This window comes from Opisthocomus hoazin, chromosome 9, assembly GCF_030867145.1.
Source record: "Opisthocomus hoazin isolate bOpiHoa1 chromosome 9, bOpiHoa1.hap1, whole genome shotgun sequence".
In the NCBI taxonomy this organism is placed as follows: domain Eukaryota; kingdom Metazoa; phylum Chordata; class Aves; order Opisthocomiformes; family Opisthocomidae; genus Opisthocomus; species Opisthocomus hoazin.
This window is the reverse complement of record NC_134422.1, coordinates 23,342,044-23,362,618: the sequence shown is the minus strand read 5'-3', so window position 1 is coordinate 23,362,618 and position 20,575 is coordinate 23,342,044. Positions and strand designations below refer to the sequence as shown.

General features: G+C 37.0%; 1 protein-coding gene across 4 annotated transcripts in view; it reads right to left on the bottom strand.

Moving 5' to 3' along the window:
- MYO3B (myosin IIIB) overlaps nucleotides 1-20,575 on the bottom strand; it is a 206,948-nt gene that overhangs the window by 100,705 nt on the left and 85,668 nt on the right. For all 4 annotated transcript variants that reach the window (XM_075430067.1, XM_075430068.1, XM_075430069.1 and 1 more), the window contains 7 exons: nucleotides 18,049-18,204; nucleotides 6,522-6,618; nucleotides 5,515-5,631; nucleotides 4,568-4,672; nucleotides 1,759-1,842; nucleotides 885-1,087; nucleotides 426-524 (listed from right to left, as the gene is read on the bottom strand). In XM_075430067.1, the coding sequence (XP_075286182.1) occupies nucleotides 426-524; nucleotides 885-1,087; nucleotides 1,759-1,842; nucleotides 4,568-4,672; nucleotides 5,515-5,631; nucleotides 6,522-6,618; nucleotides 18,049-18,204 (861 nt within the window). The remainder of the gene's footprint in view (nucleotides 1-425; nucleotides 525-884; nucleotides 1,088-1,758; nucleotides 1,843-4,567; nucleotides 4,673-5,514; nucleotides 5,632-6,521; nucleotides 6,619-18,048; nucleotides 18,205-20,575) is intronic.

Below are 20,575 nucleotides of genomic sequence, written 5' to 3'. Positions count from 1 at the left end.
TTCTTTATTAATATCTATTATAGTGTTACCAACATTTCATACACATCCCCTCACCCAATACAGATCAGATGCACCCAAAGTACAAATGCAAATTAAAAAACAGAACTCCAAAGCATATTCGGGGTTCTTACTGAAGCATTACAGTAAGAAATCATAAGGTGATTGTCCCAACTGGAAAGTATGACAGAATATCTACATAATAATGAGCCTGAGTCTTCCTCCTCCTCTTTAAATAGCTGAAGTTCTCAAACAAATATAAATAACGTAATGTCTTATTGTTCATCCTTTTCTTTGCTTGGGAGGATTAGAAAAGATCCTTAAGGGATGGAGAAGGATTAAGAGAGATTTTAAGGCATCATACTGAAAGAAAGAGCTGATCAATAGCCAGTTACAACGAGCAGTTAAAACAAGTGAGTGATAGTTACCGAGGAGGCTTTTTATCAGGAAGTCTATATTCAGAAAGTTTCTTCTGATGATAAAGGCCAGCATAAATATAATAAAATATATGGAAATTTTTCTCTCCCCTGGAAAAAAAAGGATCCTTTTAAAGCACACATGTTTATTCTTGTGGCATCTTGTACAATGTAGAAGTTCTTATCACGAGCTCACTGAAGTAGGTAGCAAATCTCCCATTTGTTCTAATGGTGTGGGATCAGCAACTGTGAAACACAGAACACCCAGCCAACCACAGTATTTCTCCAAAGAATGGAGTAGCTCTGGCTTCCTCTCCAAAAGAATCTGACTATTCTTGTTGTCATAGCACTGTACAAAGGATCACTGCTTTAGCTGCAGACACGAAAGCATTTAAAATAAAGAATTTTGGAGAATTAAACAGAATCCAAATGTTAAAAAAATGTGAAAGGACAGACAATTATTATACCTACACAGCCTGTTTTATGACCCTTGATTTTTCAAGTAGATACTCCGAAATCTTTGCCCCCATTACAGCTCCCGTAGGCGTAAACATCATTTCCAGATATTTTCCAAAGCGACTTGAGTTGTCATTGATGGCAGTGCAGGCATTCCCAAATGCTTCAACCAGAGGATTCACCTGAAGAATTTTCTCACGCAAAGCACGGTTATTGGCCTTGACAGAACAGATACAGATCAGAAGGATCATTTAAGGAATATATTTCTTACTCACAATCCAATTCTTGCTTCAGAAGCACAGCACCCCTTTCTCATGTTTGTATGGACTCAGATACTGGGTTAACCTTTCTACTCATAAAACCACAAGGCCAACAAATTGATGAGGAAGCCTCCCCCAGGTAGGAACAAACAGATTCTTCTTTTTCTGCAATTGTTCTGCCACTAAGGCGTCATATAATTAAAGTACCAAAACCATCAAAAACTAAACACATATACTTAAGGTTTACCTTACACACTTACTTTTCCCATCAGTTCACACTAACATCATGACTCATAACATTTAAGTGAGGAAGTGACTCTAAGATTAGAGCCATAGCAAGATTTGTCATTCTTTGTTGTATAAATGAACAATGGTATATATGATAAACACTGTAGATAACTATATGCACTGATCTGACACCTTCTCTTTAAAAAAATATTGAATGGCTTGGTGTGGGTCCTACTCCAGTATCTTAATTCAATACTCTCACATGCATGATTACTCTGTCCCTGACTCAGGTGGGACAATTCAGATGAACATCTTTAAACACTAAAGATTAAATGAAGTGGGAACTAGGGGTGTGATTGGGAGAATTTGTTCATAGATTTACACAGCTGGCTAAGAAATACCTTTCCCAAGAAGGTCAAATGTTGGACGATCAGATGAGCACTTTCTGTCTTTCCAGCACCACTTTCCCCACTGATGATAATGCACTGAACACACAAAACAAAACAGTTAAGTGCATAGCTCACCACATGGTTGATTATTGCTCCTAACTGTTATTTAAGGTTAAGTCCCAAGACTACAAATTACTTTAAGGGTCAAGTCCCTCAACTCCCTTCTGAAAGAAAAGATCAGTAAAGGCTCCATGTAATTGTTTATTCCCTAGATTACTAAAACACCTCTCACAATTCCTGATTGCAATGTGCATATGTGTGAAGCAGTGATTGAATTTCTAAGGGCTAAGACACATAAACAAGTGACCATGTCTACAGGCTAACACACACTATGCACATATGCAGCTTGTTTCAAATGCTTAAAACTCAGAAAATTGCCACAGCTCAATTGATGTGTCATAATTCAACAGTGCATCTGAGCTCACTGCACTGACTTCATATAAATTAACATGAAACACAGAGTACAGATGTATTTAATACACCAACCAAAAGTCTGCTCCTAGCTTTAAAAATAATCTTAAATAATTGCTGCTGTGTAGAGAGGTTATTCTGTAGGTGACACTGATATTCAAGCTAGAACGGCAAACTAGCATCTAAACATTTCAGAAAAACATGCATGTTGATTGGATGATACTGGGATAACACATCCATCTTCTTCCTGAGTCAGCAGTCCTTAACACATGGTATTTTCCAGGGTCTTCAAATGGCTTCCAGACTCAGGCATTAGCTAGAATGGTCTAAATCACTTGGTATCCTACTCTCTGCTGTTACACTTCATGCATGAGATGGAAGTAGGTGGCCAGTACACCTTGAAGGCCAGTTCATACCTGAACATTGAACACTTCAGGTCATAGCAAGCAAGAATTCTAAAGCATTTATCATTTTCCCATTTTTTCATATGTTCTACAGATCACCAGTACAAATGTTAGTCTACTTAAGGTACGGTATCAACTGATATATAATTAAAATGTTAACACTAAGCAGTTGCACAGATTCCTGTGCTTTTGTGCAAACACCTGAAAATTATTTGCACCACACTGTGAACATACAAGATTCTTGGCTGGGAGAAGACACAAGTTCCTAAAATACCTGATGTTATGACACTTCATATAGAACTGAGCTTTGTTAAAACACTTGAAAGATGTAGCAGTTCCCTGGTGGTGTCTTGTAGCATCTGACAGCAGGTCCAGGGGGTGACTCTAAATAATGTGTTCAATATGACATTTGCAGCTCATTTATTTGCTTCTTGTTGGGTATTTTCGTTCTTCTTGGAAACAGATAACCCAATGATGGATTTACAGGGTTACGATACCTAACTTTACTTTGTGTGACTAGAGAAGTCATATACAACAGCTTATACAGTTAAAGCCCATGAGTTCTTGTACAACTCATAAAACTCTTGTAGAATTTGCCATAACTTCACTTTAGGTTCAGGAGAAATGTTAGACCTGAAGTCAATTTTCAGGCTTCAGTTTCAGGCTTTTCACAGGAAAATACAAGGGAAAGCTCAATGGATAAAACAAACAGAATCAATACATTTTTGATCTGGCTACAGTGTTCATCTAATGCACCTTTACCTGAAGAATCAACATAACATTAGCCAGGTAATGGAGATAAACTTGCTCCTGTAATCCTTTGCAAACAGAAAATAGGAAACTGATTTAGATATAAACGCAAATTACTTCCTAAATGGGTATGAAACATATTAAAAACGTACAAAGTTAGCCTGGTGGGCTGATGTAAAAACTAATTTTTTTCCCCACATAACAAGTTCTCACCTAACTTATTCTGCATGAGTCCTTATTTTCTTTAATGCCTCCATCAAAGAGCATATAAGCCATTAAAGAAGTACTAGCCATCTCTCAGGCGAGTGTACTTCCACATATTCAGTAGAACTCCTTTTTTCTTCATCTTCAGTGCCCCCTGTTATTTGCCTTCTTTGCTTAGTATTTTCTGATTGCATGTTTTTTTACTATTTTATTTTGCTTTTGTGATTTTAAAAAAGCATTTTCTATAAATTATTGTGTAATGTGCAGGGTAAAATCAGGACAATTTTATAAATAAAAATAATTATTAGCCCTCAATATTTATGTACATAGAGCACACCAAATTACAAAGAGTACAAAGTTACCATCTTAAGAATGTAATAAAAAGAAATCTAGCTTCTACAGCAAGGTATTTCATTCTCATTAAAATCATTGCTATATAATTGTATTTGTGTCCTTATTACATGTATATTAGACCGATCCTTAATATATTTTACTAAAAAAAATAGTTAAATGTTCCTATTTTTTGTGACTTGTAGTTAAAGGAAATGATTATCCATTGCTTAATAGTGTCTTTATGCAACAGAAAAGTGGTTCAAACTCTGTTAATCTGTTGTGGTATTAAGATCCTCCTATTTTAAACAAGTGTAAATTATTACAATATCTAGTGCAAGACACAGGCTAGAATCACAGTGTGCAGCAACTTTCTCTGCTGCCGATGTCCACTGCCAGGACTTCATGGGTGTCCAGGAAACTATATTGGTCAGGTAACCCTAGCATTTTATTTGACCTTTTAATCTCTTTTTATGCCACTGTGTCCTCTTCAGAATTCCCAAACCCGACTACATTTCTACTCCAGTTTTCGTGATGCAGGAATAAAAGGCTTAAAGAAAAAATTTCCCAAAGTACAACATTACACAGCATTAGGCATAGCCATGTACCATAGTGGCAGTATGATTAACATGAAATCTAAACCAAAATGAACAGATTCTTACCTGATCTTTGCTGAATGTAACCATACTTTGGTAGGCAGCATCCGCAGAGGCAAATATGTGGGGGGGATTTGATGAACGCTTCACACCATGGTAAAGCTTGGAGAACTAAATTGAAAAAAGAACATACAATAGTCAAAATATGCAACTTCGCTACCTAATTACAAACTGAAAAGAGGATAGTGACTATCTTCTGCCTGTTCAACAGAAGGTAGTTGCCTGTTTTACCACAGAATTTCCACTGAATCACCTGGAAGAAGAGTGGTAATTCTTGGCACTGCCCAACTTCCAGAATACAAATTAAAGACCTAAAATGCACGCCAATGTTTCCCTCACAAGACAGTGAAGAGAACTGTATCACAAGGAACAGAATTTCAAACACAAGCATTCAACCAAGGAAACACCCAACCTATATAAAAGAAACTTCAAAGATAACAGTGAATCTGAAATCTGGCCCCTCTGCCTGCAACCCTGATTTAGGCAGGAATGGAGACTAAGATTTATGGCTCCATGTCTCTTCATATTTATAGGGAATTAAGCTGCCTCTCTCTTTGCAGCATTTGAATCACTTCTTTCTTTTAAGCAGCAGCTGATGGCACAGGACATGTAATAACCCAACAGCCAGAGCAATTCAGGAAGCAACAGCCTCAGCATGAGGAGGTTCCTATAACCATCTTCTGTTTCCCAGAAGCCCTAAATGCCAGACAAGAGGCACAGCTGTGGCTGGGGTAATCTTCATCCCTCCTGTGGAATTTGTGCCGCCAAGTAGAAAGGAACGAAACCAAATGAGACCAAAATTAAAAAAAAAAAAAAAGGATTTGTAGCCACACTTCTCTGGAAGAAGAAAAGGCTGGGTTTAGTCTGTGCTCCTAGCTTCTAACATCACTTTAGTATTTTAGCCAGTGCAAAACGCAAAGTGAGTACTGTCCACAGCTTGGAATCTCTCTTACCTGGGGAGAATAAATGCTGAGATTCTGGAAGGGGTTTAAGGCTATTAAGATGTCTCCAACGTAAGTATAAATTTGTAAGTCAGCATAGCGTTTCTGCAGCTGATGGATAATTGTATCCTGAGAAGATTACAAAAAATTTGATAGTTAAACAGTATTTTCACAGTTAGGAAGATTTTTGTAAACATACCGAGAACACTGATTAATAAATGCTTATTATAAGTGCTACTAATAATTTTTCAAATGCCAACACCACAAAACCAAAGAACTATTTTGAAAATTCTTGCTAATGCTGTAAAACTAAGTTAAATGGCAACTCCTGTTTCCAGATTAGTACACATTTTGTTACACCAGCCTGAGAAGCAAACCTTCGGAGAAGAAAATTGCAATGCACATTATTGCTGCATTTCATAGTACATTTCCATTTAATTTTTTATTTGACCATGAAACAAGGATAATAATTTTTCAAGGATTAAATTTTAAGTGGTAGTAAGAGACTTTTAAACAGGACACTAGTACAATTTAGTATTATGTCTTTTTCTTGCTGGCATGCAATTTAAGGATCATCAAAACAAAAATTTACAGATACTATGCATATAGGTGATACAGTGAAATATGCAACTGATTTTGTTATATCACTTTTTATCCAGAAGCTGTAGATACCTTATTACTCTATACAAATTCATCAATTTTAGCAAAAATCAATTAAATCTAGAGCTTCATGACTAAACTTCACATCTTAGGAAACTTAAAAAATAATTTAAACTAGGACCACTCATGATTAAATTCTTCCACATAATAGGATTCACTGCTACTGCTTTTATGTCACTATGTAGAATATTAACAAAGTGATGACAGCAGATCAGTCACGTGACAATTCCTTTGCCATGGTGAGACAAAAGCTTGCAAGAAGAAACTCTTCTCATTCAGTTAAAAAGAACCCTAAAAAGCAGAAACAGGCAAAATGGGAGGCACAATTGTCAGAAACTGCTACTCAGACAGTATAGTACCTCATCCAGAACTTCTAGATTTACCAGATCATCATCTAGAGAGTACTTGTCAGCTCCATCCACATGGTAAGGTCTTCTAGTATGTATTCGTTCATGCCTGGAAGTTTGTTAGCAGAGCACCAGTGTTATAAAACTGTATCAAAGACAGCAAACATTAAGAGGCAATGGGAAGTCATGGGTGAGTGTTTTTGTCACACGGAAAACACAGACATGCTCTCTGAAATACGTATTTTTGCTTGAAATTTCCTTTTATAAAAGCAATAGGTCAGCTTGCTGTCCACTGTAATACCTGTTTTCTCTTTCACAGTATATAACCTTACCTATTTATCAATGCTCAGAGATCAAGCTTTACCTGTAGGCTTACTACTCCCCACTCACACAGTAAAGTATAAAAAAATTCTCCCTCTTTTCCCTTCCCTTCTTGCTCTAAGTTAATAAACTACCGCTTGGTTTAATTAAGTGTTCCCCCAACATACCCAGCCTACTGTATTGTCATCAAAGTTATAAGAAGCAATAAGTAGTGTGAAATCCTCCCGTTACCTTGCTGCATGCCAAAGCACCTCCTCAGATGACCCTAGATCCGGCCCAAAACAACATTTTTGAACCACAGCTGCCATCAGACTCTAAATTGCACTGCTGTTCAGTCAGCTTGTCTTCAGAGATTTAAGACACACAATAAGCAGCAGAGACAAACTGTCACATAACCCCTTCATAATCAGATTATACTGAAGGAATCTTTGAAAATGCTGCGTATATGTTTTTAAACAACACATCTTGTTGAAACAGGGACAAATCAAGAGGCTGTAATATGTCTTCCACAGAGGGGGTGAAATATGAATGCTGTAAGCACAACTAGGCTTTTCTTTACAACAAACATAATCAAAGCATAGTAGGAGGACACCCACCGAGACACAGTCTGCATCCTGCTGAGTAACATTTAGCATTGATCCTCAATGACAGTCCTTGACAGATTGTTTCTGCATTGGTTGCCATGTAGAAAGTAGAAATCACATGATCACACATCCCGAAACAACGCTAAATATTGTATCAGGCACTAAAAGAATGGTACTGTGACTTGTTTTTTTCCCTTTTATGTGCACTTCTACATTTGAAGCTAGTCAGCTTTCGTTCAGTAAAGAGAATGTTTTCATATCCAAGAACTATTACATGATCAGAAGACTTCTTGTATGGAAAGCCTCTAATAAAGAGGAAGGAGGAGAGGAGCATTAACTACGACTGCAGCTTCACTGACAACTGCAAATCACATTTAAAGATCCCAATTTTTTTATGTCTATTTTTATTCATTTTCCTTATTTCCTTTTGGCTACTCAGTGAGTTCTGGAAAACTATTCTGCAATGGTTTATTTGAATTGTAGCTAAATAAAACTGTGCAAACTGTTTCATCAGCTAGGAAATAAAATACTGGGAACATAGCAAGTTTTGGTGACTGTCCCACTTAAATTTTACATCCCACATTCCCAGAGATGGTAGTTTGCTTGATACTGTACATACAAAGAAATCAAAGAAGGAGAACATAAATAATCTATGAAAGAAAAAATATTACAGTGGGTATTATTTCCAGCAGACAGTATGGAAATCATGTGAATTTGTTCAAAGTTCCATTCAATTAAATTTTCCTTTTTCAGATCTTTGATAAGGTGGTGGGTTGTAGGTTCTTTTTGTCTTTTTTCTTAAGCAGTCACTATATTCAAGAATATTACACTTTGCTGACAAGCCACATCCTCAAAGGAGTAGGAATGCAGTAGAGTACCCTAATGTACTACTGTTTTTTCTAACTGTTTCTGTTTCAAACCAGAATTCAACCTCCTACTTCACTGCAGAGAAAAATGCTGTTGTAAATAATGTAAATCATGTAGAGACGGGAGCACCCCTCACTCCACAAACGAAGCAAATATTTTAACAGTTGCTTTACTTCATGGAGATGTAACTAACAAAGCAATGGCTAGACATTATATCTAACATAACTCATCTGTGAAGCTTTTTCTTCCTGGAGCAAACCATCACAGCCACAATATTAAACTGCAAGAAGCTGGAAGTACGGATGTATCTACCAGAGATGCAGGGAGGAGGGGGAAGAGGGCACACTCAAACCTAAGCATCTCTAATTGCACAATGGCTTTGTAAACTAATCTGTTATCTGATTGTGTCTTCAGCTCCCTCTGTTTGTTCTCCTTGAGTGATAAATCAATTTTTTTTATTGGAAAGGGTTTTATTTAACACTATCTAGATAAATAACTAAGGAAGCTGGTCTTAGTCAAATATACGTAAAACTTATACACCTTTGTGCATATGTTTTCTTGTGCTTAACTCATTTTCCTAAGTACTTGATTAGGAAGAGGATATTAGGAGCATAACATCACATTAGCTTCAAATCTCCTGCTGGCCTCATCAGTTTTCTACTGACCCTATGTTCTGCAGATACATTGACAGAGAGGAAAGGAAGAATACAGGCAGTAACCTCTAATTATTTCCACAATTTTACATCAGAAATATAATCTGCTTTTAAAATATTTTTTAAAAAATTCTTATAAAGCAGAAGGAAACACTCTTAATAGGGGAAATAATTGTTGGTATACTTTTTTGCACAAAAAGTAGAATTATCATCCATTTTTTCAATTACCCTTCCTTTCTAATGACATATAAAACGCACAAATTCTAAGCAAAAGGAAAATCAAAGGTGTTAGGTTATTTGCCTTAAGGTTCCAGCAATGTTCTGAATCATCCTCTGGAGGATGTAGTCTCTTGACTGACAAAAGAAATGGCATAAAGGGCCAGTCACTCAAGGTACCTAACCTTATCAAACCTGAAGAGCAGCACCAGATTTATTCCAGAACTCCAGTGACGAGCACTGTCTGTTGAAAAAGGCTCTATCCTCCCAAGCACCTTCCCTTTACCTTTTTATCAGGCAGGAATAGCTGGAAGGGACAGTTTCCTCAGATTTTGTAGGAAGAGCAAAAGAAGAGAAGCATTTCTTCCTCAGGAGAACAATGTCATGAAGAGGGTGGGAAGTATTCATTTGTTCTACTTGTGGGGAAGAGACAGTTTGAAAGAAAACAACCTCTTTTTGTATTAGACATCAGTCATAGTAATAGAAGTGCATTGTAAATTGCTATATGCTCATATGACCCTGCTATCAAGCTGATGATGGGGAAGGAAAAGCTAGATGGACCACACAGACTTCTAGATCGAAAGTCATCTTGCTGGGAGGTCCAACCTGAGGAAGAAAGCAGCATAGAACAAGAATTTTTATGTTGATTGGGAAGCTTCCTCCCTGATCTCTCTCCCCTCCAACCCTAAAATTCTTCTACAAATGCCTTTACTTTGGCCTCTTGGTGCAGTTAAGCATTCATGTTTATTGTACTTTTTTCTAGGACTCATAGGAAAAAACGTTTCTGTACTTGTTCTTCTTTATATTATCGCCAATTTTAAAATGAATTGCACCCAAACTGAGATTTACAAGAAAAATACTCAACACGACGAGAAAGAAAAAAGAGTGGAGTGTGCTGCTGCCATGCACAGAAACATAGCCTATTTCCTGTGCAGTGCAAGCACTGAATTTTGCTCCTGTACATCAAGTTTCAGTCTGGAGTAATTTGTTGAAGCACGGTCATAACAGAAACACTGACACTGCCTTAATTACTATATAAATGCTGCAGCTATAGCAAAAATCTGTGCAACCACCAGTAAACACACATACACTATAATCAGAGCAAGGATCACTTCTGGTGCCCACAGTAGCTTTGTGATTTTTAAAAAAAAAGAAAAAAGGAAAAAAAAAGAAAAACTTTTAAACTCATTTGCCTAATATTCATATAGATGAAGGCTAGAAGAATTGCATTAAATACATTGCGTATATCATCAGAGGACTATTTCTGGTTCTGTTTCTGTTATTATCTCTGAATCCAAAGGAAATTACTGGCTGGATGCAATCAAGTTCCTTGCAGTTAATTGCTTTCAAAACTAAATAGGAGCTGGCAGAGAAGCTAGATATCTGGTTGTAAGAATTACTTCCTTGGATGGACTGCTGCCGTAATTCAGCTGACGAGTAAGAAGGGGAAAGCTGCCAACCTACCGTAGTCTCATCCTAATATCTGACAAGGTAGCCTGAACATACCTACCCTTTTAAAACTATTAGATGCTTAGATTTCTTTTTGCCTTTTTTTCCTTTTTTTCTTTTTTTTCCTCAGGCTTCTTCAAGTTTGATTCTTCCTGATGTACAGATTTGCATTTTATCCTTCAAAATGCAAGGTTTCATAACTGTCTGTTCCCCATTACAGAAACAAACTTCTAAATGGTGACCAGCGGTAGCACACTGACCCAGCATTACCCAAAACAGTAAACTCTGAACTCTTCACTGTCTACAGTAAACTCATTTAAAACTTTATCCATGCTGAAGTTTTTTCAGTCTTTTACAAACTGAAACCAGAGGTTGGCAGAAGACCATTTCTCTTTGATTCCTACAAAGAAGCTTATTTACAGACAGGAACATAAAGCTACCTTGTCTGTAGCAAAACATTCAGGAGAAGAACAAGCCACGTTTGGAGCCGGCCTCTCAAGGCTGCTGCTAACTGGGAAACTGCTACTTTGAACCTAATAACCAAAACCATTCGATACTTAATCAACATGAACTGTCAAATATCAAATCAATTATAGAATTCTCAGGCCAGGAGTTATTAATCACTCGAGGAAATACAGAAGACCAAGGTTTTGCTCAACTTTAGCTACTGTGACATTTGATAGGGCTAACAAAATAAATGCAGATGGCAGCCAGTGATTATTAAATATTTTTGTAACCTTTATATTATTACAGACTTATCTACTGCAGTTCATACAGCTGCCCCACATTAACTCCCCCTAAAGAACAGCCAAATGCCACACAGGGATCCATAGTATCTAAAATTTTGAAAGACAGCTTATAAGAATATTACAAAAGGCAAAATTTTTAGAATGTATTCTGGGAAGACTCTTCTTCCCTGGTTCCAGTTCTATGCTTTTAACGGTGTATTTTCATCCTTGATCTTCTGCTCCTCCCCCACAAGCAAAAGGCAGTTACAAGATCTGCTACTACATCTGAATTTCTCCATATCACATGCTGTTGTAACTTTGCTTTTTTAGATTTTCTCCTGCATGCTATACTGGATAGAGCAACCTGTTATTATAAGATTCTTCATATATAGATAATTCTTAATTGTTGTACATTCAAAGGGGGGAAAAAAACCCAGAATATTTTCATTTCATTCACTTTTGCTGATGGTCAGTACTTTCCAAACCTTCAGTTAAACATCAAAAATCCTCCAGTTTTTCATTACTTCTACTCACAAGCCACTAAAATATTTTGTATTTTGGGGTTTTTACGGAATAAAATGGAAAGTTTACTTTTTTGACAAAGTCTTCCTAAAGGATGCAAGATTTTTATCATTAAAATTTATGCAAGGAAGGGCTGGGACAACAGACAGAATATTGGGGTTCCAAATTCAAGTTTCCCTTTTAAATGTCTCCATGACAAACTCCCTGGTATTTTTAAACATTATTTATGGAACTTGAGATACTGCCTAGTTTAAAGGACTTTGGAAGTTTGACATATGTTTTTCAACTTTTTCAACACTGAACCAGCTGCCAACTTTGCCAGGTTTAGATTAAGTCCTAACAAGGACAAAAAAACGAGGATAATGTTTGATGTTTATAAACAAACTCCAGAGAACGTGCCCATTTTTTGCTGGACATTTTGCCAATGTAGACACCACAAGGAGTCATTTAACATTTAGAAACATTAGGAAACAGACTAAATCCTTTCCGACTTCTTCCTTCAGCAGGCTGGCAATCGGCCCAGATGTTGGAATCTCTTGTACTGTGAAGCAAACAAGCAACTGACCACATGAATGAGTTCAAGAGATCAAAAGGTGTATTTGGAAAGTGAGCAGGCCTCTCTTATAATCCTCCTTACTAGATTATTAAACACGCTCAAACACTAACAAAAATACAACCTACTTAAACAGAGCAAATGTTTACTGTTAAGTGAGAATTCATAATTTCCATAATCTGTAACGTATCTTTGCCAAGAGTCTTCCCAGACTAGGGCAGAAAGAATGAAAGAAAAAATGGCTAGAGCTTCAAGCATTATACATGCTTCTCTTCATTAGCAGGTTCACAGTGACCAAAGGTATAGTATGGCTTTACAGAACAAGCAAAAGACAAAATTCTTGCCTCAGACAAACTGCTATCTATTTTTTGTAGGTATAACGAATTAAGCAAAGCTATTAATAGCCATTTCATAAGTAGAGGAACAGAGAAATACTGAGGGCAAGTGATATAACAAAGGTTACACAGTAATTCAGAAAGAGAATGAGGAATAAAACACAAACCTCTGCCATATTTTTTGTATTGTAATTCAGAGGGCACCTAAACATTCTTGGTATTTTACTGACCTGCAATTGCATGAATCTCTATCTTGAAGAACTTATCCCTGAAATACAGCAAGGTTACTACTGACTTGACTTGTGTACCCTTCTTTACCTAGAGTACACAGAATTATCCAAAAAGTCCTTATGAATGCTCAGTTATTATTACTGTACCAAAAACTTTTTTACAATTCTGCTTATAATTCCTGACCAATGTTTGCATGTTCTGTTGTCCACACCTTACTGTAACTTAAATTCCTCATTTTTTCCAGTTCTGCAATTTAACACTACATGTGGTAGAAGTCTTTGGGAATTAATTACATTTATTGTATTCACAATGTTCTTATGCACGAAGACACTATTTGAATAACTTGAAAGCATTTCACAGTCACAAGGATTGCTAGTGAAGGAAAAAAAAAAAAAAGATTGAGAGCCTGTGACAGTATCCCCTCTGATTTTAAGAAATGCTTCCTGCCTAGAAGCAGCTATATATTGATGGGAATAGGAGTGCTCTGGCTCCCAAGACGAATCAAGAATCAGTATCCATGTGTTAAAGAGTAACGATGTTTTTGACTTCAGAATAGACGGGAAAGAAAAATTCAGCATTGCTGGAACGAATATATGTGAAGCAACATTTTGATGTACTAACCCCTATTTTTTAAGGTTTAAAGAACTTTTATAAAAATAGAACTAGTGGAATATTTAACACTGAAACATTTCTTAAAATTAAACTTCATATAACTGCTTCTACGACAAAGCTGTTAAAGTACATTGTTGTTAATTAGCATTTACGCCCTAGTATTGTCAGAAACCAGACAAAACACAGTTTAACTGACAGCTTATAAAAGGGATATGGAGAAGAGACACAGATAATACTCAGAGCTCATCCTTATGCAGCTGTGACATTGCACTTTCTCACAAAGTTTTTCCCCATGAGAGTATAAGGAACAGGCAATGCAGGAGCAGAGTGCTGATGCTGAAATTTGAGCTTCACTCAAGACAACGGCAAAACTCTAAGATTTCAGTCTAAAAGATGCCAACAGATGAAAAAAGAATCTTCTTCCTCATTACAAGAGTGGAAAGGGGGGTATCCTGGCTGGATTTTCTGAAACTGAACACACCCATTTGCATAAGGATAGGAGATATCTGCATCTCACTGCTGAAAATAATTCAGGGAAAAATAAATCTGGTGGAAAAAGTTTCAAAAGGCATGTTTTTCAGTAAAAAGAGGAGAAGCAATTTTTAATACCATTTTTCATTTTAAAAGTAATCTTTTAATAGCATTACACCTTTTCTTTTTATTATTAATTTCTAACCTAAAGGAAATAATAGAGTATAAAGCTTTCTAGTAAGTTATCTCATGGCAAAGTGACAACAATACGTTTGTCAGCAACAAACTGACAATAGCAACAAATGTGTGCATTGGTAGGCTCCTCTGAGCTCAAGAAGGACAATGAAGTGCCTCTTCTGTTCAGAAGTATGAAGAACTGTGCTGAAGTTAAGCATAGCTATACTTCACACAAAGTTGTTTATAAATGAAGACTGAAAGAAACTGAACTAAGACGATGTTTCAGTCTGTGGCTACAGAGGTCGACCCAGATGATCCTGTCGAAAGCGGACAGCTTGCTTCTTTCTACCCCTCTCCCCCTCACTCCTGGTCATGTGAAATACTCCCTCATTCCCTTCAGCTACATCAGTTGAGGCACCCCTCTGCAGTCACTAACTGAGCAGAAAATTATCTGTGTATTTCTGCTGGCTTAGTTTTTTTCTCTTACTTTAGAAGTTCTAGCTCAGGAGGTTTTGACAATCACTGGAGCTGCAATAAAAACAGCATCATGAGCTTGTTTCTGGGAGCTATGGGAAAATGAGAGAAAGAAGCCAGTTCTCTCATTTTCAGTAGCAGTGAACTGCTAGATCAGCTCTCCACATCTCTCCATCACATTCTCTATATCAGTAGTACTGACTTTCTAGTCTGCAGGCTTGCTCGCAAGCAATGCCCTTAAGTTATGTCCCAAAATAGGAAAAAAGGGCATGGCTCAATTGGAAAGAGAATCCACAGGTGCTGAGTCAGTGAAGAATCAAAAGATGCAAATGTAAAGCACTGATGCTGGAAGACTTTCAAATGACAAAACCCAGATTCCTCGAGATCAGTTGTCATCACCAGTGACTCTCTGGGTTCCCACACAGTAGAACTACTATTAACCCCAGCATCCTGACAATTTTCCAGTTTCTGGAAATTTTCAGCCTGTGGTCTGAGAAGATTTTCTTTACTTATCTTTTAAATGATTGATCCATAGTGTTGCTGTACTCCTAAAAAAAGGCATCTACTTTTCTTTATCTCTGAACACCACGGAATTAATGCACATTAGTAAACAGAAAAAGCATGCATTTATATCCAATGGCATAATAGAAAGGTTTTACTCAACATGAATTTTAATTGGCCTATTTACTTTGAAGTGGTGACTATACATTTAGATGACAGATCTACAGATCACCACAAATTAATGCCAATAAATTTTTTTACAGTACCATCTGGCCATGTGTTCTTCTGCATGTCAGATTCTGTATTGAAAATTATTTTATAAACATGTTACAGAGTTTTTAAAGGCTTTTAATCGGTACCAATTTTCCTAGGGGGTACTACCTTCCTATTACAGAGTCAAGCTCTTTACTATCATGGGTCTATGTCTATCCTCTGGGGAAAATTATAATTAGATGCTCCTGGTGGTTGGTTCTCTTGTCATAATCTTATGTTTGTAGTCCAGTATCAACTGTCTGGGCCACAGAATTGACATTTTGCAGGGATTTGCTTTTGCAATCTTATTAAAGTTTGTACCATTTTGATCAAGTTTCTAATCTTTCCATCTCCATGGTAAATGATCACTAAATTTTTGTTCTCACTGAGCATGCTCTCAGCCCTGATCAAAGTGGGCTGGTGCAAGTAAGGATACTATAGTATAATGTTATATAATCAGAAAGACATTCTTTAATAGCAGTTAGGCCCACTGGCTTCAAAGTGAAGGTAACAACGACTATTTCTCCAGCAGCCTAATCCTATCCCCTCTTATTGTTCACTGGTAGATGAATAAGCCATCCAATTCAGAGGCATGGCTAAAACCAAACCAGGAGTCCAGGAATGAACAAGACAGGTACAAAGAATCTGCTGAGAGCAGAGCTTTAAGCGCAGACGTGAAACTGTAACAGACCTGTGAAAGGCGAATCCAGTGGTGAGAAAGAACAAGAGGGCTGCAAGCTACATTGTCAGGGGAGGAGGAACACCAAGAACAGAGAAATGGCTGGAAACATACAAGAACCTGGACTAGGACTTGCTGAAGAAGGCGGAGATCAGAAACAGAAGCTGTTGGAGTGGCAGAGGAAGAAGACACAAGAAGCCGACTCTACCAGGAGAACAAAACCTTAGGGACAAACAGAATGAACAGTGAATGGAGACTGATGTGAAAGATGTGTTAGATAACTATCTGGGACAGAGAACCTGGAACTAGTTGGTCAAGTAAATTTGGGGGCATCAGGGACAATAACAGACTGGTAGGGAGGATAAGATCAGGACTAAACCCACTGCAACAGAATCCCCTTCACCACGACAATCTGCAGGCGCTACTGCACACAAATTGCAAATAACCACCCTTGGCAAACAAAATGTTTAAGATGGGTTAGGTGGTGACAGGATGGACAATGAGTTACACTCCCTTAGGTGAGCACTGATTCATACAAGGGGTACTGGGAAGCAAAATTCTTCCTACATTCCAGTCATGCATAAGCATAAAGTGCAGAAGCTTGCCTGTCACAGCACTCCCAGCTAATATATGGATAGGCTTGAGGAAAGAAATGCTGTCTTGGTCTTGATTCCTTCGCACTCCACATTATGGAGATGGATCCCAGAAGAATGTATTGGAATACCATGAGGAATCCATTTCAGAGCTCCTCCTAGCACAAGGATCTGTCTACAACTGCTGGGAAAACTCTGATACCATTTGGGCCAGCCAACCCACAGCTGCAGGCAATCTGATCTGTGAGGTGTTACATGGGGGAGGTCTGCTTAGGAGGCTAGATAAAAGAGAAACTTCTACTGTAACACTGGCAGAGCTCCCTCACCCACAGTAAGCAGTTCCTGGTATATTTTTCCAGAAAAGAAAAACAAAAAACCCCACACAGAAGTCAACTTCACCTTGAAACTGTACTTACAGCTATTCCTTTATTTTAACTTGTACATTTTTGTTTGGGCTTTTAGCATCTAAGCTACAGGGTCTTATGGCATATAAGCATGTACAAGTTTATGACTTATGAATCACGACATTTAATTTTCTTCATCAACATTAGTAGGTGTTTGTTTACAATAATGGGCCAGAGCTCATCTCACTCTAGACGAATTTCATATTACAGTATGATTGCTGAGCTTGGGAAAGTGTGTTCATTTGCATTTAATTCTCTTTTGAGATAGTGAAATTCTGCCACCTGCTGGACAACTAAACTAAGACATATTTACAATCAGCCTCAAAAGTAAAAAAATCCCACTGCTGCTGATAAACATTCATTGCTTTTTAAGCACATTTTAAAATTAATACTAGCTGGAATAAAAAATAGCTGTTACTATTAAACTACAGACAAAACAAGTACCGAATACCCTTCTCACTAATAGTATTTAATCAAACAGAAAATTTTAAAGTGTACTGTTCTTACTCTTTTCTAGCAGTCACTTCATTGTTCACAGCTGTATTTTTAAAGATCTGCTACCAAAATATAATTTTTCATCATTGCAATACGTATTTCCACAAATCAGAACATTCTGAAATTACTAGCATCTCTATGACTAAGTCAAAAGTGAATACACGTAGAACAAAGTTCAGTGGGAGAAAGAAGATTAAGTAGAAGGTTGCATTACAGCTGATCAAATTAGCTCTAAAAAGCATCATGGGGAAACACGTCTCTTGCATTCACATGGCATGCAGCCCTTACTGCTAATAATACTGCTAGTCAATGCATTAATATGATCGACTGAAACAGTAAATGTCGGTGCATCTGAAGTTTCAACTTGTGCTTCCAGGATTAGCGTGGGGAAGGAGGGCTGCAGCACATATGTTATACAGTACCTTGTTTTGGCTATGGAGCCTAGCTGCTGCTGTTCTTGGATGAGCTCAGCCAGCTGTTTTTGCAGAGACATATCTTTACCGTGTACTTGTTTAATAAATGGATGCTCCAAAAGATGGGTGACTGAAGGACGCTTTTCAAAATCCTTGATAAGACACCTGTGTCAGAGAAATAGTGGTCTTAGGCAGCGCTGTTATTTCATTACAGCATGATTTGAGATGGCTTACTGTGTGGATGTTACTGTACAGCAGTTTCTTTTTCCACAAATTTGAGCTCCTCAGTATGCAACAAGACTCTACATTGGAGGCATCTGTCATAAAATACTTAACTAAGTGAATTCACCCTACAAGTATACTAGTGTAAAGGCTATGCATTTGAACTTATTTAATGTCTCTTTTTAACTATAACTAGCTTACTATAAAAAAGGCATTGCATCTTGTAAATGCTGTACAGTTAATATATATTAAACATAACCTAAGATGAATAGACAATACTTCATTCACTTTAATTTTCTACCTATTCTCTGATGAGAGCTTGACTAAGAACTGTAGGATATAGCCTACTAAAAAGCACAAGCGAAATCTGTGATACCAGACTAGTCAGAACAATTTGATATAGAGCTTTATTTTGTTTTTAAAATGAATTTTCAGGTAGATCTTCATTATTGCAATGATAAGTGTTAGCATAAGAATCAAAGAAAATTCTGCAAACCTACATAATTCAGACTAGAACAGAAATGAATGAATCAGAATTAAATGAGCCAGGGTACCAAGGTTCTGCCTATGATAGCAACAGGTGATCTAGTAATGACCAAAGAGATACATCCTATTAAATTAGCATAAAACAAAGCATTATGCTAATTTATATAATCCAGATTAAAACTGAAGAAGCCATCATTAAAGTTGAATTCTTTTCTGTACAATGAAGCTTAAGTAATACAGTCCAAACAGAAGAATGGCCTACCAGGATTAGACTGCTTTAAAGTATCCTCTAGTTCTTTATATTAAAGTATTCTGTTTATCTTGCTGAAATAATAATATTGACATTATTTGAGAATGTGAAAAAGAAATTCTCAGTTCAGTATTTATCACCCTTCTAGCACCTATCATTTCAGCGAATTATAGCCCAGGATGAGTTTATTGATGAGATGCATTCATATTACATACTTCACAATTACATCTCGTATTTGCCGATATTAAGTGATACACCTAAAGTACTTCCTTAGCAGGGACAAATATCACAAATAAAGATTATTGTTTTAGCCAAAAGTTCAATAAAATTTTAATACCTTTCAGAATAAATTAAATTCTAGCAGCATCAATAACAGTTAGCAAAATATAAACTACATTAAAAAAAACCCCCATGTACATTAATTGATTTCAAATACTACCAAACACATTAGCAAATGATTAAAAGTTTAGCCTCACCTCAAATACTTTACTGAAGCCTAAAGCCTGGTCTTAAAAATGATCCTGAAATATCTTTGAACATAACTGTAATACTTTAGGTTCCTGAAAACCATTTTCCCAACCTTTTCCTGGTACATCTAGTCCAGAAAAGACAGTCTGCAAAATGTGCTACCAGTTTTATAACCATTTTGGTGAATTTTTCCATAGGCTAGAACTGTAGCCTCCTGATAAAAAGATTAAAGTAACAGAACCTGCTTTATCTCCACCCCTCTGAGTGCAAGGCTATAAATACCAGTCCTTCCCCCCCATGAAGAGATCCATCATTAGCCTTCAACAGGTTCTGAACCCCCACCCCCCTTTCCCTTTTGTGATCCGTGGTTTTTAACAGTCGATACACCCATACAGACAACACGGTTCACGCCAATCCTGGTTAAATTTATACGTTTCCTGAGAAAAAGGAAAAACGCATTTGAAAAGAAAGACAACATTAATCAGGAAGGCAGAGGGAAGAAAAACAAAACAAAAAACTACATAGCATACAAAATCACAGATTAATAGCAAGTATCTGAAGTGGAGATATCAGTCTGAAAAGCTCAAGCACTCGTGTGATTTTTACAATAATTTTAACGTTATAATTCAATTACAATTATAATAACTTTAACAATAATTACAAATTTATAGTCTTTATGCTATATTGTTAATATATAAATTTTCTTGTTAAATTTGATTACATAAGGATTTTTTCAGTAATGTAACTATGTCATAGAATGGTTTGGGTTGGAAAGGAACCTTTAAAGGTAATCTATCCCAACTCCCCTACAATGAGCAGGGACATCTTCCATTAGATGAGGTTGCTCAGAGCCCCATCCAATCTGACCTTGAATGTTTCCATGCATGGGGCATCGACCACCTCTCTGGGCAACCCGTGCCAGTGTTTCACCACCCTCACTGTAAAAAATTTCTTCCTTATATCCAGTCTAAATCTACCCTCTTTTAGTTTAAAACCATTACCCCTTGTCCTATCACAACAGGCCCTAATGTCATGGCACTTGCTTTTCAGATAATAACCACATTACAGTTTAAATGGATTCTCTTCAAGAAAGTCCATGGTTCCAGACAG